This window comes from Periophthalmus magnuspinnatus, chromosome 7 (genome assembly GCF_009829125.3).
Source record: "Periophthalmus magnuspinnatus isolate fPerMag1 chromosome 7, fPerMag1.2.pri, whole genome shotgun sequence".
In the NCBI taxonomy this organism is placed as follows: domain Eukaryota; kingdom Metazoa; phylum Chordata; class Actinopteri; order Gobiiformes; family Gobiidae; genus Periophthalmus; species Periophthalmus magnuspinnatus.
In genome coordinates, this window is record NC_047132.1 from 15003213 (window position 1) to 15027038 (window position 23826).

At 37.2% G+C, this 23826-nt stretch overlaps 1 protein-coding gene across 2 annotated transcripts in view; it reads right to left on the reverse strand.

Annotated features, from left to right (window-relative positions):
* Positions 1–1703: 1703 nt before the first annotated feature.
* Positions 1704–23826, reverse strand: part of acss2 (acyl-CoA synthetase short chain family member 2) — a 28650-nt gene continuing 6527 nt past the window's right edge. Inside the window, exons 3-19 of one of the 2 annotated variants that reach the window (XM_033969400.2) lie at positions 18199–18290; positions 17832–17935; positions 17289–17361; positions 14699–14774; positions 13931–14033; positions 12221–12265; positions 10213–10350; positions 8882–9052; positions 7642–7775; positions 7024–7156; positions 6737–6793; positions 6556–6636; positions 6370–6478; positions 6221–6289; positions 5360–5536; positions 5203–5277; positions 1704–4244 (exon numbers count right to left, since the gene is read on the reverse strand). In XM_033969400.2, the coding sequence (XP_033825291.1) occupies positions 4120–4244; positions 5203–5277; positions 5360–5536; positions 6221–6289; positions 6370–6478; positions 6556–6636; positions 6737–6793; positions 7024–7156; positions 7642–7775; positions 8882–9052; positions 10213–10350; positions 12221–12265; positions 13931–14033; positions 14699–14774; positions 17289–17361; positions 17832–17935; positions 18199–18290 (1762 nt within the window). In that variant the 3' untranslated portion in view covers positions 1704–4119. The remainder of the gene's footprint in view (positions 4245–5202; positions 5278–5359; positions 5537–6220; positions 6290–6369; positions 6479–6555; positions 6637–6736; positions 6794–7023; positions 7157–7641; positions 7776–8881; positions 9053–10212; positions 10351–12220; positions 12266–13930; positions 14034–14698; positions 14775–17288; positions 17362–17831; positions 17936–18198; positions 18291–23826) is intronic. The other variant, XM_033969401.2, reaches the window with a different exon arrangement.

Here is a 23826-nt window from a genome sequence, read left to right on the forward strand (position 1 = left end):
AATAATTACTTAACTTTCTTATAGATGACGATTAATTCCACCAGCCAAATTGCCTTAAATTAGATGCATCTTAATCTTTTTAGTTAGGGTTTCTCTATTGGCTCGAATGCGTGGCAAGTAAACCCAAAACAGTGGTGTAATGTAATAAAGTACAAAAGTAAAATGATTTGATATTTGTACTTTTTTGTAGTATTTATAGTGCCATCCTGACTAAAGGTTTTAAGTTCTAGTCCTGGCTTTGAGGAATAAAAAAAATAAAAATTACTTGGTCACTTTTGTTAACCTGACCTATACATCAATACATTTGGCAGTTTATTAGTTCTCAAAATCTGTGTGACATGGTGTTTCTGATTGCGCCATGCCTAAGGTATTTTTAAATGTAATCCATGCATGCTGGAGTATTTTAGCAATCTCTTCTGTTCAAACACTCCTTGTGGTTAGCAGTACGATTCTGTGCAGTGCTCAGGCCACAAGTCTACGTCACTCATGCTCCCACACCACAGTGCTCCATAAATACAGCCTACAAAACATGATACAAAACAAAACACCACACTTCACAAACCTGATGTGATGTGCAGTAGTTTTATTAGCAGTATGCAGGCTGATTGTGCTGTGAAAGCGCTTTGAGGCAGTGGTGGAAGGTAACAAAGTAAAAGTAAGTACTATAGGCCTACTTAAGTAGAATTTTTACGTATCTACTTTTATTTTACAGTGCATACCTTTTACTTTTACTTCATTATATTTGAGTGGAGGTATTTGTACTTTCTACTCCTCAACATATTTTAACATGAAAAGTAAAAAGTAGGCCTACTTTTCATATGATTTGAGTGGTGATTTTTACCATATTCAAGGTGATGAAATTTTCAAGCTTCGGCTTTGAGCAAACAAAAATAGAAAAAATAGATACACAAATTCCTTAAGAAAAATTAAGAAATTGATTTGTACTGCTACTGTTGACCAAAATATATATATTTTTGAATCACTGCATTTGAGACTAACAACACTTAAATACTTTTCCTTTTTACTCTTAAAGTATATTTTTTAAACGGGTACTTAAATATTTTTACTTAAGTAGATTTTGCCATGTGATACTTTTTACCTCTGTATCTGTACTTTTACTTAAGTAACAGAACTGATTACTTCATCTACCACTGCTCTGGGGTTGTTTTCAGCAAATATTACATAATATATACATTTTCAAAATAATTAAAGGTAACATGGTCATCTAAATATTTGTTAGCAGTTAATACCCCATAGAAGACAGTAGACAGAAGACAGGGGCGACAGTGGCTCAGTGGTTAGAGTGTTGGTCCCGCTCAGACCAAGTTCTGCCTTGCCTCTGTCAGTCTACCCCAGGGTGGCTGTGGCTATCTTACCATCACTGAGTGTGGAATAATGACAATAGTGTAGTGCTTTGACAAGCCTGTAAAGCACATTACAAGTGTAAGCCATTATTATTGTATGTGATGCCTTTACTTTTACTTCAGTCATGTTTAGCATTTCTTCATTCTTTTCTGTATCTTGACAAAATTGTTATTGAACACAATGCATAAGCAACGCTCCATACAAAGTGTGTATCCAATCTTGCAAAAAGAAACAATGGAATTTACTGATAGTAATCAAACTTTGATGTTAGTGGGCAAACTTCCCCAAATGAGCTTCTCTCCTCTTCTGCAGAGCTAAATAAAGACATTGACAACTCTGAGGCAGTAGTTAAGTTGTTTTACTGTTGCATTCACTTTGAAACAATTATGGCATTGGAACAACACATGACAACTGAACAAAAACAAGCTCTCATTTAATCCCCCAAACTCACTAATTACATACAGCTGCTTTACAGATCATTTTCAGTGAATTTAAGCTGGTTAGATGGGTTGGCTCCATTACAGACATGGACGACAGTGGATAAATAATCTACAGGACTGTTATGCCAAAATGTTAGTGTAATCATTTAAGTACCATTCATTTAAATTTTTAGTTTTGCATTTTATTGCCTGGAGAAGATGGGAGATTGCCAAGTAAAAAAACAGACATGCATGTACACATAATCAGATATTTTTAGTAGCAGTTTTGCCCAATGCCACGGAAGGGCATCCAGGCTAAAATAAGTCAATAATTATAACCAACACCAACGCTGGCTAGAGCTATACACGTCATTTAATTGTGTATTAGCATTTAAGTTTTCCGATGATAACATTCAAATGGTTTCAGTCGTATGACATTTTGCCAGTATGGATGCCATCTTAAGGACTTCTTTTCCTAAACCCAGGGATAGGTTGCACTCATGTAACAGAACCATTTACTTAACCAATCGTTGCTGTTAAATTATTAAAATGGGGGGGGGAAACACATTTACGCAATTGCCGGTAACTTGTTTGTTAATATAGTCCCTTTAAGTGTACACATCTTACACTTAACCACTGTCAGCTGGTCAAATACTGCAAAGTTTGGGCCATGTGAAATTTGAATACTTTCCCATCACATTATAACATGCAGACATTTTAAACAGAAAGAACAAAAATACTACAATAGAAAATGCAACAAAACATGACATAAATCTACACGTATCCCTCAAAATACATCAAAATAAAACTGGTACATTTTAAGCTCAACTTCAGTGTTTACATCAGTTCTATGGCATTTTGCAATAGGAAGCAGAAGGCAGGAGAGTTTTGCTAAATGTTAACAATGAGCTAACTCGATGCTAACGTTTGATTAGCTTAACGTTCCCAGTTGCATTGAAATATACAGGATTGTGCAAAAGTTGTAGTTTCAACTATGAATTTAGGAGAGAAAGCAACACAGTTAAAATTGTTTTTAATAACTACAGATTCTAAGTAGATAGTGATAATTGTGAGAGAATTAAAGGTGTCATACGTAAATTTGAATGTCTTAAAACATGAAAAACTGATTCATTTTAAACCGTTTGCTATGGTCCAAACTTATTCCTCACTTAAACACATTCCTAGTATCCTAATTGTTTACAATGATGACTTAAGACTTTTCACAACTTCCAGAGGCTGTCAAGTAATGCTAACAACAATTAGCATGCTAACAGTGCAGTTCCTAGTCTTGACATGCTTTATAATTGGATAATTAGATAATTAGGCAGACCACAGTGGTCTCATTTTGACTCCAAGATGTCCTTTTACAATATATCTGTACTGGGGCAAAACTAAGTTTAATAGATGAAAAAATAAACCCCCAAATGCCAAATGTAGAAGATCTGGGCACTGAACTGTTACCATGTGGTTCAGAACCAGCGTCTTGGCAGAGGTCTATTCATTTTTATATTGATCAATCAAATTTTTGGTATATTTAAGCTGACACGGTAACCTCAAGTCATTATACTAAAAATGCTACCCCAGTTTTGGAACTAAGCTAAAAATACTTACTACAATATAATACAGTTCTTGATACCACACAAACAAATATCTAGCTATACTATTTTTACACAATAGAATGTACTTTTCAACACTCTTGTACTACTTCTAATACGCATCAAGACCATTCTAATACTCCAATTTCATCTTATTAATGTGTCTTTTCAGTATGGATAACTGTTCAAATGAGTATCCATTTTCAATACTATTTTTAATATTGATTAGTATCTGGGTGTCTTTTTTTTTTTCTAGTTCAAACCTGACTTCCTTTTGTGCCCCTTAGCAAGACACTTCATTCACATTGCCCATTCATTACATGTGTCTGATTATGTCAGGAACTTTTATGCTAACGTTTTACTGTGGCGACATCATTTGTATTAACACTTTTTGGTTCTCTATACCAAAACTTTTGCACAATTCCATAGTGTAATGAACTTCTCTTCAATCCCATTGCATCGTATTAACCTGAATAGCCTGCAAGCCTACGCATAGACTTTAAAGATCAGCAAAGTACTGTTTCGTTATACGTTTATAGATATACCAGTCTCAGTGCTGGTAATGCTTTCAGTCAGTATATACTGTTTGAAATATCCACACAGCTACATGGCGTCCATCTTGGTCAGGACTAGCTACACAGACAGTCCTCCCTCCTCCTCCTCCTGCTGCTGTTTTGCTCTGGTTGTTCTGAGGGTGGTGGCATGTAGCTGTAGTTCCATTGAGTGTCCAGTAGGGAGCATCACGCCGTGCAGCACCGGTTTTGGAAAAGCTGCTCCACCACAGAGGAGTCAGCAAGCGTAGAAATGTCTCCTAGGTCACGCTCACCACACGCAATTTTCCTCAGCACGCGTCGCATTATTTTACCTAAAACAGGAGGGGAGTATGAAAGGACATTTAAAATATCTTCGTATAGTTATATGAGAACAATTGTACAGAACAAAATTTTATGTAGAGTTTGACATCAAAGGAACTGTAAGATTTAGTTTTACATGACCTACATATGTCCCCAGATATGTTCAAATCAAACATGCAGTTGAAACCACAAGTTTTCACACACTGTTAAAATTTCTGCCAACTATTTATCTAAGTGTGGTTTCAACTGCAGCTTTTAATGGTAACAACTGTAATGCAGATTTTTATTCTTAGTTACCAAAACACTGGATATGATGTCCCATTTATTTAGGTTATAATTTGGTGCTTTGGTTCTCAAGACAATTCTCTAATCAGAAAGCAGAATGTGCCTCACGAGTCTCTCATTTGGGTTGCCAGTTTCAATGCTGAAATCCAGTTGGTTTAAACCGAAAAGTTCCCGCTCTAATCTAAATCCTCACTACCTAAACCCCAGAACTTGCAGCCAATCATGAATCAGTGCTAATGCAGCCTCTGCAGCTCAGTGAGTGAATTCTAGAGGTTCTGCTTTCACATGAGGCTTGTCCATATACTGAGATGAGGAAAAACCTGCATATGTCCTCTACATGTAGATTAAGGCACTGACAACCCTGGTTGCCCATTGTTATACTTTTAAAACAGCAAGAGCGCAGGCTACATACATCGCCTATATCTGCCTCTAGGGACACAAAAAAAAAAAGGCAAAACCAAGTCACATGTCACATCTATGGAGAGGTGATCCCACTCACAGTAAATTTGCCGCAAAAAATGTTTTTTAGGGTATTAGTGAGCAAAATTTGCACTGTGCAGCTGTTTAGTGCATCTTTACTCAAGTTAACTCAACCTTTACGTCCATGGGTGCTTCCCACAAGCTGCTCTGTAACAGTTTGCCAACTACAAAAGCAAGTGTGTACAAATGTAACACTTTTCATACCAGATCTCGTCTTGGGGAGCCCTGGTGCATTCTGGATGTAGTCTGGTGTAGCTATGGCACCGATCTTTTCCCTAACTGTGAATAGAAACAAATTTAATCCATGCATTTTAATCAGCAGTCACCTCCAGATGCCCAGATCTCCAGCCCTGTCCTGTACCTATGTTCCTGAGCTCGGTCTCCAGTGCCCGGCCGTAACTCATCCCCTCCGTCAGGGTGACAAAGCAGTACAGGCTCTCCCCTTTGACTGGGTGAGGACGCCCCACCACTGCTGCCTCTGCCACATACTCATGCTCCACCAGGGCTGACTCCACCTCCGCTGTGCTCAGCAAGTGCCCTGGGAGATAATGGGAGGTTTAGCTTTCAAAATTAAAATTAAAATGGAAACAAATGGGTGACTCTTAATCGCAAAAACATTGGACATCATGGTGTTCTGGTTCTCAAACCAATTCACCAATCATAAAGCAGAATGAGCCACATGAGTCTTTTATTTGGATTTCCAGTTTCAAATGTTGAAATTCAGTTGGTTTAAACCTAAAAGGACTCTGATTAGAGTAACCTGGCAACGCAGGTTCAATTGTGACTGTAGTTCTTATTTAAACCAGTAGGAGCACAGGCCTGACCTTTAAGTGTTTTATCAGTATTCTCTAAAATGTTGACTGTTTCTGGACTCAAAAATCTGCCAAGTAAACTCAATTTTGAAATGTATCCATTCTCCATTTTATTCTAATTAGAATGTAATAATGGACATTTTATCATGCACTACTCTAATTGAAATTATTATCACAATTAGAAAAAAAAAATATATCAATACTGTTTTACATATGCACTGAAATAGAAACCAAAAAAACAATGCCCCTTCTACCAAACAATACATTTTACACCCAGTATACTTTCCAATTTACATTCCCCGTGCATTACAAAATAAAACACTGTCTAATACAGATTACAATTTGACCATAACTTTTGGCATATTTTGTTAGTAGTTTTGAAATCCATTTTTTTCATGATTGGCCCTTACCAGATACATTCAGCATGTCGTCTATCCTTCCTGTGATCCAATAGTAACCGTCTTTATCTCTTCTGCAGCCTTGAGAACAAAAAAAATTCATTAATAAAAAAATAAACCTTTTTAAATTCAATATTTAACATCAGTTATCTTGTCCATACCATCTCCTGTCACGTAGTATCCCGGAAACTTCTTAAAATATGTGGTTTCAAATCGCTGCCGGTTCCCATACACCGTTCTCATGATACCGGGCCATGGCTGCTTGAAAACCTAAATAAAAAGATTACTTTTTTAATAAAAATCTGTAAATGCATGAAATGCATTTATAAAAGTTAAATGTTGTTCACCAGGTATCCTTCATTTGGTCCCTCCAGCTCCTCTCCAGACTCATTCAAGATGGCAGGCACAACACCAAAGAATGGAAATGTCTTGGGAAAAATTTAAAAGCAAAAAATTAAGTGTGAAATGAAATGTGAATGAATAGATCATTGCTTTTTTTTCAAAATAATTCTGTCAATCTTTACTCACTGCTGATCCAGGTTTCATTGGTGTTGCAGCAGGAAGTGGTGTCAATACATGCCCCCCCTGGAAAACATGTGCTTGAATTAAATAGAGTAATCATTACAAATTACATTTATCATTAAACCCTTAAACAATGAATTATGAGTTTTAGATTTTCCCGTCCCTTTGAAATTATAGTATGTTTCAACAATGCCTGCATACTTGTGAAGGTGCAGGTCACTTCAGTTCCACCAGAGGGCAGACAAAGTTCATATATATGATTGTCAAATCAGAAAGTTAGTAGATTCTCTTACAGTTTCTGTTTGCCAGAAAGTGTCGACGATAGGACATCTCTTATCCCCGACCACACTGTAGTACCATAGCCAGGCCTCTGGGTTTATGGGCTCTCCCACTGTCCCCAGCACCTTCAGGGAGTCACGCTTATGTCTGCAGCAAAAGGACAAATGATGAGAAAATAAAACAGTACAGGTATGCCAAAATCTTGATTTATCATCATATTGCATTTGGTGATACAGTATCTTTATTATAAGATGCTGTGTTGATATATCCTCATGAACATTTTTGGTACATTTCACACCAAGTTGGAGCAGCACTACAAATGTGTTACTTATTTAGAGAAAATAAACATACTTATGAATGCAGTCTGCATCACTGTTTTGATAATAACATGTATTTCATACAGAATGTGCAATTAGTGTGTAACAAACAAAATAGTGTTAAACGTATTTGTTCCTTTAAAACATAATATTTATTAATTATCATATCAAATGTGACTCCCAGGCCTACTTCTTAGCAAAGGTTTCATCACCAAATTCTACTAACCCAGTTACCCATTTTGTTTTTTCAAAGTTTGTGCATTATAAGTACTTTGATCTTAGTAGAGTGTGGTTGTAAATTTAACCATGACTCACTTTTGCACTGGTTCGCTGCCGTACTTCATGAGCATTCTGATGGCTGTGGGGGCAGTGTAGAACTTGGTCACACGATACTTGTCCACAATCTCCCACATGCGGCCCACGTCTGGGTATGTGGGCAGTCCCTCAAACTAGACACAAGAAAGCAATAATTAATAAATTACTAAGCCTGAAAGATTGTTAATCCTAACCCTAACCTGTTTAAGTTACTGTACCCAATTTTTACAGTCTTTAAATTGAGCTAGTTCTGTTTTTCAAGTTTTTAACCGTGTGCAGTGGTCTAAAGTTATTCCTCACTTGGTCAACTAAGACTCCATCGACCAATTATTCGGCTAAACAAACTAGAAGCCATTCATACATGACATGACTGATGACGTAACTTTTGGCTGTGGTGGGGTCGGACAAAGTACTTAACATACGTCTTCCGATTTCATAGTTTATCTAATGTCTGGATAAGGGACACCTCAACAGTAAAACATGGCAGAGGTCACAATGACTCATGGGCAAGGGATAATTTGTTCAAGACAAGATATGCATCTTTATTTCTTCATATTAGGATTTTATTTTTATTTTTTCATGACTTTTTGCCAAGTTGAGACAGTACATTTGCTGTTAATTTATTTCCTAGTCTTGCCAATGTCAGCAGACTGCCACATTCAAATTTAAAGAGATTGCATATTTATGGGCAACTGTTTTTTTTGCTTGTCTCTAAGTTGAGGTTATTGCTTTGCCTGGAATGTTTTGCATATGTCATTTAACTATTTATTTGTACAGTGACAAGCAGTAAAGCAGCAGACCAAGTTGGTATGATATTCTTTTACTTGAACAGGGGCAGTGCACAATGATATATTCACCAAGAAAGTGATAGGAAAGATGGTGGTGCCAGGTTATAGCATGAATTTACACCTGTAGTCCGTGAGCAAAATGCAATTACAAATACAGGTTAAAAGCATATAGAAAAAATAGGTCACATCTGTGGAGAAGTGAGAGCATTTATTTTATTTCTAAAAAAATTCAATCAATATGTTTAATGCCATAGCAGATGGCGTACCCTCCATGAGAAAAGATTAATTATAACTTTGTAGACATTTAACTGTATGTCCAGATAATCTTGCTTTGTAAACAGAAATAGGAAAAATAAGTAAATTACTCAAACTCCTAATAATTTGCACTGATACAGAAATACCTTAAACCTGGTGCACTGCCCTGGCTCTACTGTGTATGATGCAGTACTGACCAGGACGCTGGTGGCTCCATTGGCCAGTGGTCCGTATGTGATGTAGGAATGCCCGGTGATCCAGCCGATGTCAGCCGTGCACCAGTACACATCATCGGGCACGTAGTCAAACACCAGTTTGAAGGTGGCGGCAGTGTACAGCATGTAGCCACTCACTGTGTGGAGGACGCCCTGAACACAACACAGACACAGTTTTATGGAAAATGAATCTAGAAATAATTCATAATACCTTCATGGTTTATTACATCTATAAATCTGACCTTTGCTCTTCCTCTAGACCTCCTGTGTCCTGGCAGCTCTAATGTCAGCAACCTTCCACCAATTTTAATTCACCTTTATTTAACCAGCAAAGTCCATGGGGAGAACATGCAAACTTCAACCAGAAAGGCCCTGTTGAACCTAGAACCTTCTTGTACTGAGGTTTAATCTAACACCAACGCTAGCACCATGTTGCCCCATATACCCAGATCTTTTACATTTCTGCTCTATAATACAAAGGCTTCAAAACTGATATTATCAATAGGGCTCCAAAGTCATAGAAGACATGCAAAATCCTTACCCCGTACACTTAAAATCTACAGTCTTCTGAGACAGAGGAAAAAATCAGATTGGTGCACAGTCTTCAACCACCAATAAAATGTTTTATTACAAGACAGACCCATGTGAGTCACTACAGCACGTTATGCAAGGGTCATCCCCCCATCCGCTTTCATCCCAAACAGTTACATTTTTCAGTTTGAAAAAGCTGTTATAAAGCTGTGCTCATGACCAAATGTCCATGCATGTGGATATCAGCTCTGTGTCAAAGAGTTTGTGAGAGCTTGGAACAAGTTAGTTAAGATATCAGGTGCAATTCAAAATGTTATTGTGTTTAAATGTCTACACTCTATGCTGACCAGCTCATGCTGGCTGTGTCCAAACCCAGGCTCAGGTTCAAACAGGTAACAGAGGATCCTGTGGCTGCACTCAGACAGTGGAACAGCGCCCTCTGCCTGTCAGATCCTCTCAGTCTTTATACAGTTTAAGACTGAAATGAAAATCCACCTCCCTGGCATTTAATTCTAGCTAGATAGGGTATCTCTGTGTTTTATTGTTATTTTCCTATGCATCATGTCATCTATACATTTGATTTTTTGTTGAATTTTATGTGAAACACTTTGGCCAGCTGAACTTGTGTAACTTTCTTTCTAAATTCAAGTTTATTTATATAGCACATGTGAAACAAAGTTACATTTTCTGTCATGTTATGCACCGATCTTAATGCATTTTTTGTTATATTTCAAGCCAATCTACAAATGGAGTATGACTGTTTCATAAAAGTAGAAGTGTACCTTTGGTTTGCCGGTGGAGCCGCTGGTGTAGAGAATAAACAGGGAGTCTTCAGAATCGCACCACTCCGGTTCACACTGGTCTGATTCACCCTTGACCAGAGTGTGCCAGCACTGGTCCACCTCCGGGTTCCATGGCACCTACAGCAAAACAGCAGGGACAAACTCAAAACTAGTGTCCTTAACCACAAGCATGTCTCCTTTTCACCGCGGGAAAAACAACAAGCGTATTATAGCATCTAAAACAGTGAAAGAACGTTAGTGCGATAAACATGCCTCCAAGCTAGCTGAAAGAGTGAGAATAAGACACATAATATTAGTGACAAGGGTAAAAAGACAAGAGAAGTTGTAACAAATATTAAAAAGTAATTTGAACTAAGTTGGGTAATAAATAGTAAAGGTCTTTGGAAGGATTTTTTTTTTTTAATGAGCAGAGATGGTTTATTAGCAGATAAATCTATTATAACATTATACAAGATACTTAACCTACTTTAGGCCACGTTAATCAAAACCTTTACATTGCACAACTTAAAATAATGTATACGAAAAGCAAAAAACTGACACTCAGCAGCAGAGGGCGCAAGGACACCCTCTTGAGGGCTGACAAGTTAAGGTTATTTGATAATAAAAGAGCAAACAAGGCATAACAGAAAGCTGATAACACAAGGTCGTCGCTTACACCCAAGTAAGAAGAATCAGGGGTCAGTATTCAATAATGAGCAATATTTGAAACAGTTTCGGACTTAAAAACACACTGTAACATTTCGGGAGGAGCGCTTGTCTCCATGGAGATGTTAGTGCTTTGCCTGGATTGTTCCACAGTATGACATTAAACTAATCTCCATTAAATTCAGTTATAGGTGTTGGTATTGCTCAAAAAAACAAAAAAAACAAAAACAAACAACCAACCATGTATTCTTACTGTGAGTGGAGTCACCTCTCCACAGATCTAACTTGGTTTGGTGGTGCCCCCTACTCGTCTTTATGAAAATATACAAATTTAATGTCATACTGTGGAACATTCCAGGCAAAGTATTTTCCGCTGAGACAAGCAGGTGGCTGACCCTCCACTCAAAAATGTATATAGTGCACCTTTAAAAGTTTGGTGGAGTAAACATTAAAAATATATTTGAAATTTGGAAAAGAAGCCTTTTTGCCCAGATATGAGAGGAAGTATAGTTTCTGTGGCCCTGATTCATTCATATTTCAGAGGAGAAGTATCACATTTGTCCAAACACACAAGATTCATTCATTTTTCACACACAAAACTAGTACAGAGCAGGTTCAGGAGTGTTCTGAACAGGACACAGCCACAAGACAAAAGAGAAAAGGTTAATGCTGCTGCTACTACTACTACTATTTCCACTACCAAATACACATTTATTCCACTGATTTCAGACAGAATAAGCAAGTGCTGCAGCATGATTTTCAGATAGACACAATGTTTCAAATGTTAAAATTACTACTGTACTTTACTGAAAAACAAGTTGTTTTTGTCTAAACGCTTTGGAAAATTAATATTAGGAGAAAAACAAATAAAAAAATAATATTTCAGTACAATATTATATTTTTTCAAAATATTGTATTGTTCAGTGCCATTTTTTGAACGGTTGATTGTTGGTTAAACAATCACAACAAATGTCCAAATTAAATAATTATGAAAACGTGAAGGTGAAACATGTGAATCTGTTTAAATTCAATACCTAGACAATTTTTATTTTCAATATTATTCCAAATGTGTCTACCACACTCCACCACACCACCACAAACTGTCTGAAATCACAAGAATAAAACACTGCTATTTTGGTAAAATGAACCATGTGAAGTGAAATACTAAACATATAATAATCATAATACATGTGTTATGTAGAGCAGTGTAAAAACATGCACTATTAAAGAGTCCTTATGTTATCAGTTCATTTTACAAGAGAGCAGTGCAGGGCAAATTCAGTGTGAGTGAATTCGACATTGAAAAGGCCAAACCATAGATGTGGTTATGGGGTTAGAATACCTTGGGCACCGGTCGCCTTTTCTTTACTCTGCCTGTCTGATTATCCTGTTGCCACGGGAACAAGGAGGAGGAGCACAGGTTAATGACGGGAGAAAGGTAACTCAAAATTATATTCAAAATAAAAATACATAAATAAATAAGAGGGAGTTTCATGTCATCTTCAACTAAAGTAAGTCCATGTAAGGGATGAAGATACATGAGGCAACTTTGGCAAAAGTTTACAAAAAGGAAGATGACAACATTACTCGAAACACCTCTATGGGTAAAATACAGTGGTTAGTTAATGTTAATCACAATACATTTGAATTGTGAATGCTTTTGGATTATTTTTTCACAAATTGGCAACGGAAAACTATGGATAGGTCAGAATGTGTTAATACAGCACATCAATAAAAGTAGTTATGAAACAAATAAAACGGATAAAAAAAACCCCAAAACATTTATTTAATAAAACATCAACAAAAAACATATAATATAACATATATATATATATATACATATATACACATATATACACACACACACTTTATAATTGTATCGCTTAAATCAAAACTTAAAATATGCAATAAAACATATTACCATTTCTATATTTATTATATTTTGCAGTACACTTAATACCTTAATGTGTGCCACTTGATGCAAAATTATTAAGAACAATTCAGGCTTGGTCACAACTAAACTCTAAACTCTGTTCATTATGAAGTTTTTGTTCATGTTTATGTTTTTTTGCATTGTGATTTACCAATGACTTATTTCTCTAATACCTACACTGCTGGTCAAAATTTGGACACACTTTTTTTTCCCCCCTTTATGTTTACTACTTTCTACATTTTAGATACAGAAGACATCAAATATTTAACTACTAAATATATAATGCATAATATTTAACTATCTCTTCATATTTGACGTTCAAGTTCCTCAAAGTATCCACCTCTTGTTTTGTCGACTGTAAACTTTTGGTCTTCACTCAATGAGCTTCATGATGAAGTCTCCTAAAAACAGTTTGACTTCACATTTGTGTCATGTCAGGGTCAAGGAACACCCAGAGTCCAAAGTAGTGATCAAAGCAAAGGGTGGCTATTTAAAAAAATCTAAAATAGGTTTTGAGTTGAGTTCATTTTTTGTTTACTACATTCCACGTGTGTCCATTCATAGTTTTGATGCCTTAACTCACAATCTACAACACAAATAGTCCTGAAAATAAAAAAAGAAACATTAATGAAAAAGTGTGTCCAAACTTTTGACTGATTGTGTACATTTAAATTTTGGTTTTATCTACACACAAGACAATAATAGGCCTGTAACGAAAACAAATTTTGAAGAAAATTCCAGTAAAGCAGTTTTAAATACAGTATCATTAAAATGCATGAGTTACAACAAATAAACAGCAGAATGAACCAATTAGTTCTGGAAGTTACTTTTTCATCTGTCTATAGCTCAAATCTTACTGTTTTACATTAAAAATAGCAGAAATCTCCCATTACTGCAACAGAAATATTCACACGATAAATATTGAGCCCCAAAATGTATCGTTCTAGCTATCATATACTGAATGATAGGTTTTATATAGTAATTATCGTGACAGGCCTAAAAGACAGCATTTTAAACCCCCACTGTATTTTACAAAAAATAAACATAATCATAAAAAAATAAATAATAATAAACTAAAGTGAGTACAACTGTTTAACTTCTGTAGTGCATTTCCTTTACCTGCAGATCAGGACATGAGCGCTTGGCCGGTGGAGACAGCGATCCCTCCTCTATATCTTTGGACAGGTGCTTTAGCATGATGCACCTCTTCACTGTGAACCCTCTGCACAAAGACCAGGGACACAGAGGTCAGAACCAGACAACCCAAACACATTTATTACATTTGAAAATAGGGCTGCACAGATTTGGGTTGGTCTTTGTTAAAGTTCATATGGCAGGTTAGACTACACCTCATTTAATATTTTTCAAATTTTTTAACTTTGGTGAAGTTTATCATTTCACTTCCTGGTTGGACATGTGCAGCAGATGTGACATACACTGAGGTACTTCCATCACTAGCAACCATAATGTAAACAAGGGCCAAAACGTGTCTAACCTGCACAACAGTTATGATTAGACTTCATAAAAATAAATTCATTACTTTTATTTTGTTAAATTGAGGTTTAACCCATCAGTGCATAAACTGTCCCTGTATTCTGGATGTAATTTCAGTGTTGATGACAGAGGTTTTAAAAGTCATCGCTACTTACCGTAATTTACATAAAACTATGGTAAATATTTACTGCAGGTACTATTCCACCAAACCAAACAATTAGACCAACAGGAAAACATGTAATATGCACTTTAGATGAGGTAAAATATCAAAATAAAAACTTAAACCCCAAATATCGCAATAATATCGTTCTCACAAAACAAAATGGTTATTGAATATTGCGTCTTTTTTTCCCTCATATCACGCAGACCCATTTTAAAACTTCCTGTGCGTACTTGTCCTTGCATTTCTGTAGCGCGTCGTCGGACAGCATCTTCAGGTTGATCAGTTTATCTCCTCTGTAGAAGCCATCTGAACAAATGAGAAAGAAAGAAAGCATTGATATAAAGCAGACAGCAGAGATATGCGTGTTAAGTCTGTAACTGAATCTGGCTAAGAATAGGAATGGGAAAGTGGATGAAGTGCTGACAGTAATACAATGGATATAATTTTATTTTGTAGTATCAGATTTTGTTGTTTCGGCTAAGTTAATTAAAGGTTTGGAAAGTTTTGTGTGTGTAGAAAGTTAGAGCAATCTTAAACATCTTTCAAGTTATTGGTCTTATAAGTTTGGACGGTTGTTTTGTTTGTTTGTTTTTTTTAAGTCAAGTGAGGCTTAGAGCTTGATGGGTTCAAAATTGACACCCACATATTAATCGATAATAAAACTACCATCAAAAACTGACAAAAATATATATATATTTTTTTAAACTCACATTAAAAATGAATAAGTCACTAGGAGCGCACATAAAGCACATCTTAATCCTCAGGCCCAAGTCAGCACTGGTCAGATCCAGGCTTATTTCTTTCATGGAATGAGTTTAGATTTAAGATGGAGCTAGTTTTAGCTCAGGATTACAGGATAAGCCTGAAATGGTTAAAAAAAAAAAAAAAAAAAAAGACCAAAGAATTACATTTTTTTGTTTTTTAAAGTGTTTTACATGGGTTTTTTTTAATTATTGTGGTATTGAAATCAGTTGTAAATCCTGTATTGTGACAAAACTAATGTTCTGACTTTTCTCCTCACATTTTTAGTTTACTTGCATGACATAAAGGGGCAAAATATTTGAAGTAAATAGTTTTTGTACCCCCTCCATGTGTTTTGCATTTCTCTAACTACATGTAATTTGGCCTGGTGGTGTCATCTGCTTGTCTCCATGGTGATAAATAAACTTACTGCTTTACCTGTAACATTCCATAGCCATTAACATCTCCATTAACATCTCCCAACTCTCCACCAGAAAAGTTAAAGAGGGCACCTAAAAAATGGTTGTCCCTTTTACTTTAGAACATAACTGCAATTCTGCGATGGCTCATTGCGTTCATCCAAATCGTAATTTAGTTTTGATTGCGTTTAATGTTGCGTCCCTAATTGTCAGATCTATTATAGTTGTCCCAATTAGCACTTACATACAGTACAACAGGCCGAGACCATGTGGAGTGTTGGTTTGACTGCATTGGGTCTGTGGTGTAGGTGTGAACACAGCCCCTCAACCACAGGATTAACAGTTTTACAGAGCCAGACTCTAATCCTCCTAATAGGACTTTAATAAAGACCACAACTTAGCACTGGGTCTGAACTCTGGGCGAGGCCACAAATCCTCAGGCTCTGTGGGTGGTTGTGGTGCAGGTAAAGCTGAGCAAATTTATCAAGCTGAGATAATGTGAATGTTTTGAAAATATGAATAATTTTAATAAAGAGTATAAATATCCATGGAGCTATGTGTGTCGGGGGCTTCAGGCACCTGGTAGGGTCACCCATGGCAAACAGGTCCAGGGGGACGGGTCAGACGAAGAGCGGTTCAGAAGCCCCTTATGACGAGTGTTCAATCAAGGCAAGCTACGTCACCCAGACCGGTGTTACCGGGGCCCCACCCTGGAGCCAGGCCTGGGGTGGGTGCTCGACAGCGAGCGCCTGGTGGCCGGACCAGCTCAGCCCGAAGGAGTGACGTGGGGCCGTCCTCATGTGGACCCACCACCCGCAAGAGGATCCGTAAGGGGCCGGTGCATGAAGATCTGGGCGGCAGTCGAAGGCGGGGGGGTCGACGACCAGATCTCTGGACATGGAATGTCACCTCACTGGGGGGGAAGGAGCCGGAGCTTGTGCGGGAGGTTGAGCGTTACCGACTATATAGTCGACCTCGCCTCCACGCACAGTTTGGGCTCTAGAACCCAACTTCTTGAGGGGCTGGACTCTCCATTTCTCTGGCATTGCCCGCGGGGAGCGGCGGCGAGCTGGTGTGGGCTTGCCCATTGCCTCACAGCTCAGCCGCTTCGTGTTGGGGTTCACTCCGGTGAACGAGAGGGTCGCGTCCCTGCGCCTTCAGGTCGGGGACAGGTCTCTCACTGTTGTGTCGGCCTACGGGCCAAACAGCAGTGCAGAGTACGCGGCCTTCTTGGAGTCCCTGGGAGGGGTACTAGACAGTGAACCGACTGGGGACCCAGGACACGCTGGAGGGACTATGTCTCTTGGCTGGCCTGGGAACGCCTTGGGATCCCACCGGAGGAGCTGGAGGACATGTCTGGGGTGAGGGAAGTTTGGGAGTCCCTGCTTAGACTGCTGCCCCCGTGACTCGGCTCCGGATAAGCGGAAGAAAATGGATGGATGGAGTATACTCCAAACTTCCAAATAATTTTACAGTCATTTCACATTTGTCTGATACATAAACCTTAAAGTGTATATTTTAAGACCTGTTTTAGCACATTTACATAATATTGGCTGAATGTAGTTATCAGAATATGAAATCAAAATAACCCAAATTCATTTTGGTGAAATAAAAATGTTAAATGAATAATAATATTAAAACAAAATAATTTTTTTCTCACCTGCTGTGATGAGCAGTGAACACTCTGAGTCCATGATCCTTTCACAGAGCGACTCCGCAGAGAAACCAGCGAACTAAGTGAAAAGTGAACAACCATTTCAATCACTCAGCCAAGAGCGTGGAAAATGAGTAAAAGAGGCCAAACTGTTAATGTGGAAAGTTATGTAAATGAATGCACTACAAAAGGGGATCAGTGACTGAACAGAAACCAACTGACTTCATTTCTAAAACTTAATGAGGAGTTGGACATAATACTAATAAGTTATTTTATATTATTGAAGACTTAATTTTAAATTAGAATGACAAATACCTTTTCATTATTAACATATAGAGATTTTGTATATTTTTTCATATGAAGTGTTAGAGAAATGTAATTAAAATTATATATATATATATATATATATATATATATATATATATATATATATATATATATATATGTGTGTGTGTGTGTGTGTGTGTGTATACACTCACATACATATATTTCAATGTTTTCTATTAACTATGAAAAGTGAAATTATATCGTGCTCCATTAATGTCTCACCACTATAGAGTGCACTGCTCCTATCCGCGCACAGGCCAACATGGCCACCACCAGCTCCACCACCATGGGCATGTAGATGGACACACGGTCGCCCTTCTTCACTCCTAAAACCACAAAGGAGAGGGCTGGATTACACATTTAGAGATAACAAAGTAAGCATTAAGGTGTAGTTATTTAATGAACAAATAGTTATATTAGGAAAGATTCTGGCTTAGTGACTTAGAGCTGTGAAACTGGGCAGTACCTGGAAGTCTATTTGAAATGTGGTTGTGGGCGGAGTTTACGTGTTTAGTCCCACTTTAATCAAGAGTTAGTGGTACCAATACATGCTATAATAATTTCAAGCTAATATAGTTTTTTTTTTTACCTTGTGATTTGAGGACATTGGCAAACTGACACACTTTCTGCAGCAGTTCTCTGTAGGTGATCGTCAACTCATCTCCAGGTTCATTGCCTTCCCTGGAAAATACAAGACACCCACTTAGTACAAATACAAGTCATATTTTTTACAAAAGAAAAAAAATGTGTATGTATATTGTCACAGTCTCTTTATATTGACTGCAGTGCTGTAGTCCTTCAGTCAATTAATTGGTCGATTTAGTCTTAGTTGACCAAAATTTTTACTAGCCAACTAATCATTTTATTTATATTATAAGGATTTCTATGGGACACCAGCAGACAGAAGTGAGTGAGCTGAAGTACGTATGAATGTGAAGTATGAATACAAATTAATATATACAGGATTAATATATAAAATATTACGGCATCACAAAACTCTTTTTTAAAGATTTGTGCTACTAATATGCTCCCATTGTTTTAGTGGACTCCAGGCTTGTTGACCATTCCACACAAATATAAAGACAACACAACTGAAATTTAGCCCATATTATGCAATGATGTTGCAGTTTTCATCATCAGTGTTTGAGGAACTTGCATAAGCATCGTTCAGAGTTACAGAGTTGCACCACTGGAGCTTAGTCAGGACATTATATTAACGGTCACTTGAAAAGAATGGACAGAGAGAGATATGAGCCTCGACATGTCTGCCTCCTCAGATGACCCAACACAGCGCAGGTCTAAGTGAGCACCGCCTCTGCTGTCACAGTGTGTTAGACTGGACTGCACACACAGAAAGAGATAAAAGGCAAAGAGTCGACTAGAAACCAGGAAGGGTACAGCCAACTTTAGTGATATTGTTGACTTTGTAAAAGTTGTCCCCAGTGCTGTGCAACATGAGAAGAAGTTTATTTCCTTTTTTGAATTTTGTTACAATTTTATTTTGTCCTATTGAAAACTGATAAAAATGCCTTTCACACTAAATGTTATAAATATACTTTGAATTCATGACATTTAAACTGAAAAAAGCCAATTTCTTCCTCCAAAACTGTAGAATTGTCAATTCAACAGCCCCAAGCCGATCACTGACTATTTGAAATGACTGAATCTCATTTTGCACAGACTCAGTTTTAATGTAGTTTGAGATTTTTTCAGGTTCAACAGTTTGTCCCCGTAGGGAAATTTGTTCGCTGCATTTAACCCATACTTCAAAGCCCCTGGGTACATCTCCTCCTGAGGAGCAGATGTGTCCTCGAGCACCACAGCACAGTGCTCGGTCAGGACTTCCTTAGCTACAGGACTTTACCGTGAGTGTTTTGGATTGATCCAGCAAATTGTGCAGTTCAAAAGACTTCTGACAGTTCTTAACTGCAATTTCTTGACTTTTGCCCTAATGAAAAGGCCTTGATATAATGGCCAATTTTCTTAACTTATTTGGAATACTAAAAAAATATAGTAGCGCCCTTTGTTTTTGTAATTTTTTTAGGTAAAAAAAAATCTGAATCAGAAGACTTTATTGCCATCGTCAGTGAACACAGCTCACAGACTAGGAACTTACTGCAGTGATAAAGTGCAACATAAAAACACACTGAATAAATACAAATAAGGGCATGCACAGAGTTAAAAAAGATATGCTTAAAAATAAAATAACATGGCTCATTAAAGTGACCGGTATTATAAAGTGTCCAGTTTTATGCAGATATTATAAAGTGTTCATAAGATAAACAGCAGAGGAGAAGAAACTGTTCTTATGATGAGGTAATGTATTAGGCTTTCCACATTCAAGTCCACATTCAGTATTTAAAAAAAAAACAAAAAACAGTGTAACTAATGTACATAAAGTTGAGCTATATTTTTGTCTTTTCTTTTGGATTCATTCCTTTTTGCCACAGGCCAGCATTCATTCAGAGTGGATCAAAACAATGTGTATAGAGTCCCATACTAACAGTCAGAGATGTACTGTGTCTGGATTCCAGAGGAGAGAAATACACACAATAGGAGCTTTGTGCGTTGCTGGACCAATAGCTTTGGCTGAGGGTCTGATCCAACTAGTGTGACATAAAGCAAATGGGACGTCCTAATATGGAGCATGGGTGCAAGACAGATTACAAAGTTTATTAGGGCTACAAGAGCTAATTGGATAAAGAGATTTCAGGTCAATTGATTTTGTTTAAAAACGTATTTACTTACTTAGTAACAAAAGCTCAAAATTAATTCAAATACAATTTTATTGCTCAGGCAAAGCTCACCATTTAAATGGTACAATAAGTAATTGATTCAGAAAAGAACAAACTGTAAAATATGTTTTGGTATTCTTTATTTTCAGACAGTGGGAAACATTCAGGGTGCAAAACATTAAACCAAACACAAAATCCATCCACAGTCTTTTTTTTTTTTTTTTTTCTTTCACAAAAATACTAAAACAGAACTTTATACACTGGGAGAAAGAAAACAATACTGCACTGACCTACATAATAAATAAAGAAAAGTTAAGTATCAAAGCTGACGCAGGAGTGAGGGGTCATCTCTTTTACAGCAGGGTGCGCTAGTTGGGCCGGATCTCCACAAAGTCCGGACGTAAAGGCTTAATATATTTTACCCAGTTAGACCATAACTTAATGAAAACAGGTTTCTTGAGGCGAATTGAGAAGGTAATCGCTTCCATTACATATATATCATTTACAATGTTTATCCACTCTGAGTTTGTGGGGGGCTCAGGAAGAAGCCAACGTCTTGTTATTGCCTTTTTAGCGGCTGATGTAAAAATTTGGAATAGATATTTGTTTGTTTGCTGAAGTTGATTAACACAATGACCAAAAAAAAGAGTTGAAAATTGTAATGTTACTTTTACTTTAAGTATACTTACTACTGTCCTGTGGAACTCGACCCAAAATGGTTGTATTATTGGGCAGTCCCAGAATATATGCCAATGATCAGCTTTCTGAGCCCCACACTGTCTCCAACATCCAGCATTCCCAGCCCCAAAATGTATTTTTTGCTTTGGCGTAATGAAAAAGCGCATTAAACATTTCCAATTAAACTCGCGCCAACTATGAGAATTAGTACACTTCCATTGAGATTCACAAATATTCAGCCAATCATAATTTGATATTATCAGTCCTCCTTCAGTCTCCCATTTTTCTTTGATATATTCTGTTGAATGCGACTTTTTTGCCAAAAATCCTTTATAAAAGTTAGCAATGGCCCCTTTGATTGTATTGTTCTTATAAGCTTTCAGGAATATTGCAAGTATTGGATCATTAAGATCTGTTTTAACCCAAATGTTATGTTCAAAATAATTCCTCAATTGCAGATATCTAAAAAAATCATTATTTTCAAGATGGTATTCCGTCTTCAAACTATCAAAGTCCTTAAATTTACCATTTTCTGTAAGTGAGTAAAAAGTTGTCACTCCTTTTAGGGTCCATCGTTTAAAAGTATTGTCCATTAAGTTAGGCCTAAATCCTGGATCAAAAGCACACCACTGTATGATTTGTAAGAATCCAAGTTTGTATGGGCCAAGACTGCATGTATTGGTGGATCTTTATCTGCAAGTTCTATATCTTTCCATCTAGCTTGAAATTTCGGGGAGCACATATTAATAAGAGGCTTGAGTTGTGCAGCATAAAAATATCCTTTAAAGTATGGTAGGGCCATGCCCCCTTCTCCTTTTAAAAGCTGTAAAGTTTTGTATTTAACCCTGGGCCTTTTTCCTTGCCAGATGAATCTAGAAATTATTCTATCTAATTCTGAGAATTCTTTTGAAGTAACTTCCACTGGAAGAGCTTGGAATAAGAAAAGATATCTTGGGAGTATATTCATTTTCACACTTTCAATTCTGTGGCTCAGAGTAAAATATGTTTATTATTAAAAAATGAATGCAACACGGGGTAAGATTCCACAGAAATCAAATGTTTAAGTCATACGTAAACTGAGATGTTACAAACTCTGGAAATTTATGGCCAAAAGAATAACATTTCCATAGAGACAAACAGGCCAAATGAGTCATGTTTGTGGAGAATCAAGCTTGCTTAATGTAATTTAGTCCACTTTTTGGCTGAAAAAGTTACATGGTGTAGCTTTAAATAAAATGTATAAATAAACATGACTGTCAAACTGTTTCAGGATAGAACAAGTCTTGACACCTTTATCAGGATAAATAAATGGACCAATCTCAACCCAGATTATGTAACAGTCTGACCTCACCCAAATGTACAGACTCTTAAACTATGTGTGTGTTTTAATTATCATTGTTGTATTGGAATTGGTGAAGAGTTTTATCATCATTGTGGTGGGAACAACACTATAAAGGGCCTGTACGTTTGGGCTAGCTGAACTAACTAATGAATCTTTCTCATTTCCAGATAAATACACATTTGAAATGTTCTTGTATTGCCCAACCACTTGGCACATGGACTAGCCCCACCTTCTGCAGCTCTCCATACACAAATGACTTATTGCACAAGATTAGTGAGTTATAGCCTGAATCCAGCAGTTGTCAGTTAGTGGTTAGCAGCTTGTGTTTCAGTGCCTTCATTGTTGGTGTGGTTGGTCAGCTGGTCCTGTGTGAGGGAGGGCGGTCTGCACAGCTCTGAGGCTCAATGACCTGCTCTGACTGTGGTGACCGAGTTACATTCAGACGATATGAGAATTGAACAAGTGCTACCGAGATAAGGAAGAAGAGCAATTTGACTCAAGGTGAAATTTGGTTGAATGATTTTGTCCCCGGCTGATTTTTTTTTGTTGTTGAGTGAGAACCATGTGGAAACTGTGATTTTTCAATTGCAATATACACTACCAGTCAAAAGTTTGCACACACTATTTACATTTACAATGAAGGCATCAAAGCCCGAAAAACAGACCGGTGCAGTCAGGGGTGTCCGAGAGAAGTGAAAGAGGTTTCGCAGGAGGAACCAAGGCGTGCAACCTGCTCAACATATTATTTGCATATTCATGATTATTGCACCCAACAACATATGGAAAGTAGTAAATATACAGTGTGAAATAACTGGTCTCAAAAAACATGATTCTTCAAAATACCCTACATACTCCCTTTACTTTGATGGCTGCTTTGCACATCCTCTGGTCTGGGAAAAACCATATTAGGAGACTTCATGAAGCTCATCTTTTATCTCCTTTGCTACATAATTCCATACTTGCTTCATATATTTATTACATTCTGCATTATAAATACAAAGTAAAAAACATGGAATGAAAAGGTGTGTACAAACTTATGCCATTGCCAATCATCACGTATCATACAAATGACAGTTACTGTTATAGTTCTCGCATTATCCGTGTCTGCAGGTGGTGACTTTGCAGAGGTCAGTGGACTGGTCAGTATGTCAGCGCTATCTGGAGACATAGTGATAACGGCACACATGGGGAAGGCTAAAGCTAATAATACACACTACAGTACAGGACTGGCGAAAGTCAACACTGGTTTCAAATGCCAACTTGACCTGAGCTGCAGCCAGAACAAAACAGTCGAGTCATGAAAAACTTGAATTATCCAGTTTACATTTTTGGAATTAAAAAAATCCACAATGCAATTTAACTGGCAACACACATCAGTTGTTCTTAAAATCTTAAAAGTAAGGTCCCATAGTGGTCCATGTGTGTATAATAGTCTATGTGTCTTATACTTGTTCTGATACAG